This window comes from Austrofundulus limnaeus, unplaced genomic scaffold (genome assembly GCF_001266775.1).
Source record: "Austrofundulus limnaeus strain Quisiro unplaced genomic scaffold, Austrofundulus_limnaeus-1.0 Scaffold288, whole genome shotgun sequence".
Taxonomy (NCBI): Eukaryota; Metazoa; Chordata; class Actinopteri; order Cyprinodontiformes; family Rivulidae; genus Austrofundulus; species Austrofundulus limnaeus.
Genome location: NW_013952690.1, coordinates 404,552 through 414,601, shown reverse-complemented (window position 1 = coordinate 414,601; position 10,050 = coordinate 404,552). Strand labels below are relative to the sequence as shown.

General features: G+C 39.2%; 1 protein-coding gene across 1 annotated transcript in view; it reads right to left on the bottom strand.

Annotated features, from left to right (window-relative positions):
* Positions 1 to 3,895: 3,895 nt before the first annotated feature.
* Positions 3,896 to 10,050, bottom strand: part of c19h1orf94 (chromosome 19 C1orf94 homolog) — an 8,499-nt gene continuing 2,344 nt past the window's right edge. The window contains exons 2-5 of the mRNA XM_014021331.1: positions 8,632 to 8,739; positions 6,424 to 6,540; positions 4,110 to 4,281; positions 3,896 to 4,003 (exon numbers count right to left, since the gene is read on the bottom strand). Coding sequence (XP_013876785.1) covers positions 3,929 to 4,003; positions 4,110 to 4,281; positions 6,424 to 6,540; positions 8,632 to 8,739 — 472 coding nt within the window. The 3' untranslated portion in view covers positions 3,896 to 3,928. The remainder of the gene's footprint in view (positions 4,004 to 4,109; positions 4,282 to 6,423; positions 6,541 to 8,631; positions 8,740 to 10,050) is intronic.

Sequence of the window (10,050 nt, the reverse complement as noted above, 5' to 3'; positions counted from 1 at the left end):
AGTGTTCAATACTTTTTCCCTGTGCCATTCCACATTATTACAAATAACTTCATTTCTGGACATTTATGGTTTGATTTCTTTGTATGTATGTATCACTTGGGTTTTTTCCGAAATCTGGAGAAAATTTCATGTCATTAGCACCTCTAGTAATATATTTACTGAGAAAAATGTTGATGTGTTCAATACTTATTTTACCTAATTTATACAGTAAGTCATTAGTAAAACACAGCACCTTTCAGCACTATATAGTGCTCTTCAACCCTTTTTAGCTAACACCTCTAAAGGAAATCCAATAATTGATTCACGTGAAAATGATTAGTAGATGATAGCGACACATTTTTAAGAGTCTGTTTTCTCCACTTCATTGTTTGGTCCAGAAAAGGACGTTGACCATTTAATTAAATGGCACACCCCCTCCACTGTGAACACATTGAGGAGGATCATTTTTGCTTTGAGTTGTTTTGCAGCTCGCAACTCTTGACCATTTCATCATTTGGGAAAATGATGAAGAAATATAGTCCATCAAATTCTGTGAGCAAAATTCAGAAGATGACTTTTTAACATTTCTTGGATTAACAGAAAAAAAAGTTCCTGAAGTCGCAACAAATTTCAACAGACACCATTGGCCCACCATCGTCAACTTCATGCCTTTGGGAGATCAGGTTGCCTCTCACTCACTTGACTTTGAGGAGTGAGTGAAACTTTGACCATTGCGCTCACATTTCCACATTCACCTGTAATTTCATAGTGAAATGCATTATTGATACGTGAGAAATCCACCCACTTGGAGCACTGTACTACAAAAACAGGAAGGGGAAACTCTGCAGTCGTCGTTAGCATTGCAAAATAAATGCACTCAACCGTTGAACATTATAATGAATTCTTTATGTGTTCCTTGGTGAAACATTATATCCTGCCTATCAAACGTCTGACACACACACACAAACACAAAGTATAGAGTGGATGCCAAGATATAAACTTACCTTTGGCTTTGTTAATGGTAAATATGTGCTGAAAGGTACAAGGTCTGGCTTTCTCCTGGGGTGCAGCTGCTTGCCTCGTGCCCCTTTTGGCAGCACTAACCCAGGACCTGGCAGTAACACCAGCACCATCTGCACCTGAAACTGCAATATGCACAACAGGAGAGGGGTGGGGGTGTATGGATTAGTGCTTTAGCCATTTCACATGCTTACTGTCTTATGTGCCCTGTGTCATGTTAAGTGTGTGATCCAGGCTTTCTTTTCTCTGCAGAGGAATTTTCAGCAATCTTCCCCTCAGGGGTTCAACATAAAATAATTATAAAAAAATACTATTGAATCAACAGAGTTCTGCTATCAAGGAATGAATTCTATCATATCAGCAGTGAGTGTAAACTGCTGGTGGAGTGCTGGCAGTGTATATCACATGCTCATTTACATAGCAGAGCAGAGCAGCCTTCAGCTACAGTTGTACACCTGTAAATGCATGAAAAAATTGCTCTGTGCTCAAGTTGTGCCTTTTTTTATTGCTGACATTTTTCTTTTTTTTATCTGTGTCCACTGTTCTGTTCTGCACCAGCAGTTTGGAAGGCTCACTGTGTAATTTGCTTTGCCACAGCACAATAATCCCCTCATTATGAAAACTTTTTACTCACTGAGTCATCCGACTCAAGAAGCACTTCCCAGCAACGGCAACCAAGAGTCACTATGAGTCAACACCTACGCAAAGGGAGCTGCGGAGTGTTTGCACACGCGTGTTTTGTGCATTTAAATATCATTGTCGGCGGTGGTATTTGGTACAAAGCACTGTTGGCTGATTTGTTTTGCTTTTACTTGTTTTAGCATCGGAAGCAAATCGGGATCAAAACGTAGGTTTTCATGCTGAATGGAGCTACGGCAGCTGCTTTGTAAGAGAAAAAAAAGCAAATGCATTAGCTGAGGAGAAAACTCTAAGTACATAGAACTAAAGTTGGACATAGAAACTTTTGTTTTCTTACAATAAATATGAGTTTAAAAAGTATAATTGCAAATTTTACTTCTCAACAAAAATACTTTTTTGCTCCATATATTCCTAACACAGAATGTCTCTTTTGAACAGCAGGTTTATTTGTGGTTCCTGGAATTTTTAAAAGTAGAATGCAAGAAAGGTTCCACATTTTTTTGTTAAGCTGACACCCAGTCTACTTTTAAGACTAGGCTTAAGACAGATATTTTGATAAATCCAATAATCACAGTCGGTATGGGTTTCTTGAACTATTCCTTAGTAATGCAGCTATAGGTATAGACTGCTGAAGAATAAATGGACCATTGTTTCCTCACTCTCATGCTGTCATTACTTCTCATGTTTGTATGCAATTATTGATATCATTAACCTTCTGTTTCCTTTGTGTTTCCGCAGAAACTACACCTGGATCAATTTACTGCTGCATCTCTTTCCTATTCTCTCATCCTCCAGTCGGGTCAATGCAGATATCCTGATTCTGGTTCTACCAGTTTTTCTTTCTGTTAAAAAAAATGAGTCACTTGTTTTTACTCTTGCCAATGGGATTGTTCATAATGGGTGGATGTTTCTTTAAATTATCCAATTTCTATCCAGTTTTGGTTGGTTCCTGACCTGTTTACGATGGTTTTTAATTTAATTTAAATTATTTATTTATTTTTGCTTCAACACATCTGATTTGAATGAATAGCTCACTAACACGCTTTTAAAGAACTTTATGATATGTTAAAATGGAAATTTAATTGTTGAATTAGATCTTGAACCAGGATTGGGTCCAACTTTAGACATTTTTTATTTTATTTCATTATTTTTACTAACTGGCATTTCATAACATTCTGCATGTGAATGTATTGTACTATAATTAGAGTTTACTGTAATTAAAATAAAGTCTGAATCTGTTTTTGATTAAATTTATATTTGTGTTGGACTTCTATTTTGCTTCGTGTCCTGGGAATTGCATGTGTTACTACAATAAAATAGAACAATATAGAGGAAAACCTATGAGACCTACACAATACAATGTAAAGAGTGTGATGTTGATGATAACCAAATTAATTACACTGACAGAGATGTGTATTTATGCTGTAAGCATGGCTGTTAGACACACAGCAGAATTATTACCTGTAGGTGGCAAAGGCTTGTTGGCCTCCACTTTCTCACAGCTAACTGCTGGGGATCTGGGTTGGCCGACCAGGCCAAATGTTTCAAGGTTCAGCACTGATTTCTGCTCTCCTGAACAGATGGATGAGACCTCACGGGGCACATTTTCCAATCTCCTCTCATGGGAAACCACACTGTCTTGGCAATGATTTGGCGAGAGGGTAAGGCCGCTTTCTGCCTTCGCAGCTTTGGTCTCGAAATTCCCGTGATGCAATCCACCCAAAGCTAAAGGCTTCTCCGGGGGCTGAAGAGTGGGGAAGTCAGTCAATAGGTCATAAGCCGACTGGCATTCGGGCGATGTGTCAGTTTTGGAGTTTGCCTGAAGCGCTTTGTCTTGGACAGGAGCCTGCACAGGGGCAATCGTGTTTCTTGCCAAAGTGGTAGTGGGGGTATTGTGTGGGCAGAATGAAAGGGGAGTCTCCCACTGGCCGTGCACTTTCCACAAGGCTGACGGCTCGGTGGGACGGAGTGGAATGCCAGCCTTGTCGGTGGGTAGTTGAGGAAAATCTGTCTCGATGAACGATGGGAAATCCTGCTCGCTGTCAGAGCCCAAATAATCAGAGTGGTGTGGAATTTCATTTCCCTCCACCTCATTTATGTCACTCACTGACTCGGTGCTGCTGCTATCAGTGGCACACCTTCTCACCCCAGGTAGAGTGACAAAATCATCATCATTACTCGTATTACTGTCAGAGAGACTTTTTGTATCGAGCTCATCTTCACTTAGACATACATCCTTGTTTAGTTGAGGCTGAAAATGTGAGTCGAGTTTTTCTGTGCTTTGGTTTCCTCACTTAATTTGAGGGATGCACATTTTATTGGGGGGATTTTCGACAATCTTGACATTATCTCCTGCATCATTCTCCTAGCACAACAAAGACAATGACATGATAATGATCACAGCTTAACATTTCTGATATGACGAAGAATTAAAATAGATTAAAGCGAGACACAAAACTGTTGGCGCTCACCAGCTTGATTTTTATCTCCGGTTGCATCGCAGGGCTCAGTATCTGTGTTGGTTTTTCAACAAGAGGCTTGCAGCCTGAAGGATGAGGCCTGGGAAGACTGAAGTCAGTGTGGGGTTGCTTCTTGTCCTTGCTCAGAACAAAATCATCCATTTTTTTCTGCCGCTCCTTGGCTCTGGACAAAACACAAACATGGTTTTAAACAGTGTTTGAAACAGTTTGTGGCTTTTGTGGAACAAATCAAAACTCACATTTCAGTTGCCAAACTTTCCCAAATCTATTAAAAAAATCACTTTTTTTATTTTTGTCTTTCAGATGTGACATTTGTTTGGCACTCCCAATTAGGTGATAAATGATTGTGTCATGGATAGTATAAAAGTCTAACAGTGTTTGCAAAGTAAGCGTTATAAATTCAAACACTGCTGCAAAACTTACAGTAACTCGAGGTCTACAAATACAGTTCTCAAATTGTTTAGTTAAATATCTTCATTACTTGACAAATACAAATTAAATGTCATTTATTTTAAGATTTTATGCAAATAAAAAAACTCATTCAAGTAGATGCAAGAAGAAACATCAAAACATCTTTTGTTGCACAGGGGCAGAGCCAGAGGGGTGGCTGGGGTGGCAAGTGCCCCCTGGCACCTGATTGGCCACCCCAGGTGCCACCTTTAGGTTGGGTATTGAAAGGGTTTAATTCGATATCAGTCCTAAATCAATACTTTCAAAATGGTACCGGTTCCTAAATGGTATTTAAATTGGTACTTTAAAAATAAATAAATAAAACACACACACTCACACAGAGGTTTATGAAGCAATGACTATTTCTGAGACAAAGTCAAACTTGAAATTGACAAAACCATTAATAGTTTGTCTTTGCACCAAATATTCTTAAAGCATTTGTTGTAGGTGGAAGTTTCTGCATTTTAATTTGTAAAGTGACACCACACTTTGGACCGTTTTGCTTTTGACGTCTCAACTATAATATATAACATATAACTGTTCACTGCAGTGGCACCTGTTTAGCCCCTCTCCATGAACTCGGTTCTACTCGATTCACTTTGGGTCAGGTCGGCTCTGCTCAGTGTCCATGTGTCTCCACGCAGTGTGTCCTTCACTCTGTGAGTGTGATAATGTGCGGACCATCTGCAGCGACTTCAACTCTTGTGTTAAAAAATAAATAAAAAATAATAAACTAAAAAAGATGTCTTACCGTTCGGACTTCACTTTTTATTTATTTATTATCACGGTGCTGTTTATATCTAAGGGCTTGTATAACCGTGGGCGGCCAATTTGTTTGAAGCATCTTCCTGTGATCCGCTAAGCTTTGTCTCCTTCACCTCTATCCATGAAGTGTTTACAAGTTCTCAAGATCACCAAAAAGGCAGTTTTATCACTTCTTTCACCAAGTCGTCATATCGCGCCGCACGCTTGTATTCCTAAACAAAAGCAGCTCTCTCCAGGAGGAAATTTGCTGTCAATCAATCCAAGAGTTAATCCATGGGCAGAATTCTGCTGACTCCAAAATCGTAAGTGTGCTGTACTCGCTTCTACCCGAACCAAAGGAGAGGATGTTCTGAGACAGTGCAGCTGCGGAGTGCGCTTGGAGAGATGCATTGGGCCGAAACCAACCCGAGTCGAACCGCATACAAGAGTGTCCGTAGAGACTGTGTGCTGAGGATGTCACTGTTAACAGTGAACACCAGAGGGCGCAGTTTAACAGCTTTCCTTGAGGCACCGAAATAAGGCACAAAAATGTTGTGTTTCGGTCTATTTACCTCCGTTGATGTTTGCCCCAGTGCCATACCGGAACCGAGTTTCGGTACCCAACCCTAGTGCCACCCCTAAATGATTGACAAGTGGGTGGAAATCACATGTGGCATTTCAAAGATGGACAGTTACAGCAAAGAATAAGTAAATGTATGTTTTTCTGTATGTGCCCCCCTAAAAACACAGTGGCCACTCCTGTCCCACCCTTGCGAAACAGTCTAGCTCTGCCCCTGCTGTTGCATGTGTGATGTCAATGCTTCAATTGCTAAAGGAGTAGTAAAAATAAAACACATTTTGCATTTATTAATGTTATTTTATTGTAGTGATGCATTACCCAGAAAAAAATATATATAAATATCCAGGGTGTGAATCCATAAATGGTCAAGTTCTACTACAGTGTAGCTTTTTATGTTTGTATCATTTGTTTAATGAGGTCAGCAAATTGCTCGCAGTCTTCCTAAACTTGATTATTTCAACATTCCAATTAAATGATGCAAAACAAACCCCCTGTTTTCAGTTCAACAGATTTATAATTTAACTGGCTGACCTGCTGCCTGAAATCTGAGTGGAAGGATGGATAAAATTAGCGTGGTTCTTCATTTTATCTTCATCATGCTTTCTGCTCAGGCTCAAATTAATTGCCTCTTTCTGCTCCTCCTCATTCCTGGACAGACATAAAAAAAGAAAACACACAAATTTAATGAGGGTGTGTTGAGGGTGGTCTTGTTATAATTAAGGTAATGCTTTTGTAATTATTTCAAAAACAGCACACTTTAGTGTCAGGGGTTGTTTCTGTTATTTGTCTATTTTTTATTGTTTGTATAAAAAAATCACATTTGTGTTTCAAGTTTTACAAACCAATCAGCTCATAAATAACCAATAAATGGACTCTGAGTTCAAAATAAAATACATTTTGGCACATGTTCTACTCATTGTCTGTATGAGGACTTAAAAACATTGTGTTTATGTCTTAAATGTGCCACTAGTGCTTCTTGTATGTGGCTTTATTTATCTGTTTTGAAAAATCCAGAGTTCATTTTCAATTTCTGAATCCAGTTTGAGGCATGGCATACCTTGGACAATCTGTCATAAAGCCAACACAAAGGCACTGGAAAAAAAAATCTATTTGCTTTCACACTAACTAACTCAGAGTCAATTTGGATTTTTCCAAATACACCAACATGTATGTTTTATGATTATTGGTAAAAGCAAAACAAAACAATGCAAAGCCGTGGAAAAATCTGGACATAGAAACACACAAAGAGCCTGTAAACATAACACCTAAGGCCTTCTGGATGTGGTGTGACAGGTGTGTGACTACATCAGGAGTTATGTATGAAAACCTTCCCAATAACTCTGTTTAAACATGCATGATCATATTACTTTTTTTGATTTTTGAATTTTATAATTTTTTTGCAATAATTTTGGTGAAAAATGTCGATTAGCAGTGGCACAATGGCTCAGTTGGTAGAGTTGATGCCTCTTAGCAAGAAGGTCGCCGGATCAAACCTTGGCCCGGGGACCTTTCTGGGCATAGTTTTTATGTTCTCTCCGTGCATGCGTGGGTTTTCTCCGGTATACCAACTTCTTCCCAAAAACATGACTTTTAGGTTAAACTGGTAACTGTAAAATGTCCCTAGGTGTGAGTGAAAGAATGAATGATTATCTGTCTTATTTGTCTTTATGTGTCCCTGTGATGGACTTGCGACCTGTCCTGGGTGTACCCCGCCCCTCTCACAGTGATTGCTGGATATGGGCACCAATGACCCCCCATGACCCTGAAAGCAAGAAGCGGCTATAGATAATAGATGGATGGATTTTCAGCAATTTGCATGTAAATTGTCTGGAAATTATTTGGGGACCCTCACTTAATGTTTCATGACCTACAGAGGGGTCGCAACCCAAACTTTGGGAGCCACTATACTGCACCACCATACAGCCAAAATCTAAAGTAGTAACATTACTAAGTGCTACTAATAATTATAATAATAATTTAGAAGCATTAAATTAGCTTTTGCACATCATGCAAAGCTAAAAGCACTAGTACACATTTTACCATCAGATGTACCGGTATGTACTGTATGTATGTGTATGTACATCAATGAAGGTGTGTTCCCACTTACTGCTGAGATTTTTCTGTCCAGTGACCAGTTGCATTGCTTCTTTTCTATTTTACAAAAACCTACATTTAAATGATATTTTTTACTCATTTGCTCCAGAATCTTACAGTAATCACTGAATTTTCTCAATATAGTTTAGCATCATTTGCTCAATAAATAGCAAGATGCACGCAATTTGCCTAAATCATTTAGACCTTTTTAAAGTTTCCCCACAGTTCTTTACAAATTTACCTCGTTGACCTGTAACCTGAGAGTGAAAGGCGGATAAGAGATAAGTTAGGTTATCTCTTGTCCTCATAGATCTTTTTGGACCTAAATAACCCATCTCTCTCACATCAGCTCTGGGCAGAAATAATGAAATCCGACTTAAGTGCGAGTTTGGTGAGAGTGATACACACACACACACATCGTCTCGCACAGAAGAAAAATAAAAATCGATTCCAGTGCACTGAAATTTCTGCAGCTCTACATTCACTGTTGGTGTCAAACGTTTAGCCTCACAAAACAATCAATCTAAAAGTCCATTGTTCACTTTTCAAAACAAGCTTAAGTTGAGAATTGTCACGTCTCCACAAGATTTCATTCAAGTGCGCCAAGACAAAAGTGATTTGGATTGTAGATGGAAGTGGCCTGACCTGTGGTTCGGGCGATAAGGGAGACGAAGTGTGAAGTCAGTGTTGTGCCTCTTGTCCTGCTCGTTCGAACCAGAATCCTTTGTTTTCCTCTGCTGCTCCTCAGGTCTACTGTATACAATGAATCAAACACACAAATGAGTGAGAGCGCTGCAGAGCAACACATTACTGTAAGACAATATAACTGCAATTGCTGCTGCTTTAACTTGTACGCATCTTTTTTGTTTACCTTTTTTTTGATTGATTGAGGTGTTAAAATTTGACAGGATTCCAAATGGTCAGGGTCTTTTTAGAGAGTTTCTTTTGCTTGAAATTTTAATTTAAATGGAGCATGAGTGTGTTTAAAGTGGTTTCACTCTGACACTGTAATAATATTACTTCCTAGTAAAATAAGTGAGCTCCATTTTTGATTTTTGTTTTTTTATACAGCTGACGTCACAATTCATCTTTGTCATACTCAATGTCACAATTTCTTTTTATGATTATTTTGATGGGCTCAACAACATTTTACTTAAAAGTAGAGACATTTTAAATTAAATTAATTTACATATGAAGAGAAAAAAAACTGTGATGGACTAGAGATCAAACCAGGGTGTACCCCACATCTTAGTTATTGACATTTTACCTGTTTGAACCTGACAGGGATGAAGACGGAGAAGAAAATGAATTGGTGAAAAGATGAAAGGATGAAATGATTCCCCATTTTTATTGAGGCTACATTTTAGGCAGCAGTCTGTATACTGTCAAGCTGTGATGCAGAACAAACAGTCCAGTGAGACCAGAGCACTTCTGATGATGGAGCCATCGTGGAAACGGCAGGTGGCCAGTGAGCAGATGGTCTACATTAACATTCTGCAGTCCATCGATGAGAGCAGAGATGTTCAAATGATCTGTGGGACCTGAGTGAGGGGAGGACTCCAACATCCAGCTATGTTCTGATTTACCTGTTTATTTATCCATGCACTCATTCATTCTGTGCCCCATATTGATCAATTATCCATCATCCATCCATCCATCCATCCATCCATACAGACATCCATCCATCCATCTGTTCATTTATGTGTCCATCCATCCATCCATCTATCCATCCGTCCATCCATCAATCCATCCATCCATCTATCTATCTATCCATCCATCCAGCTATCCATCTGTTCATTTATCTGTCCATGCATCTGTTTATCCATCCATCCATCCATCCATCCATCCATCCATCCATCCATCCATCCATCCATCCATCTGTTAATTTATATGTCCATCCATTTTTATCCATCCATCCATCCATCCATTCATCCATCCATCCATCCATCCATCCATCCATCCATCCAGCCAGCCAGCCAGCCAGCCAGGTATCCATCCGTCCATCCATCCATCCATCCATCCATCCATCCATCCATCCATCTGTTCATTTATATGTCCATCCAT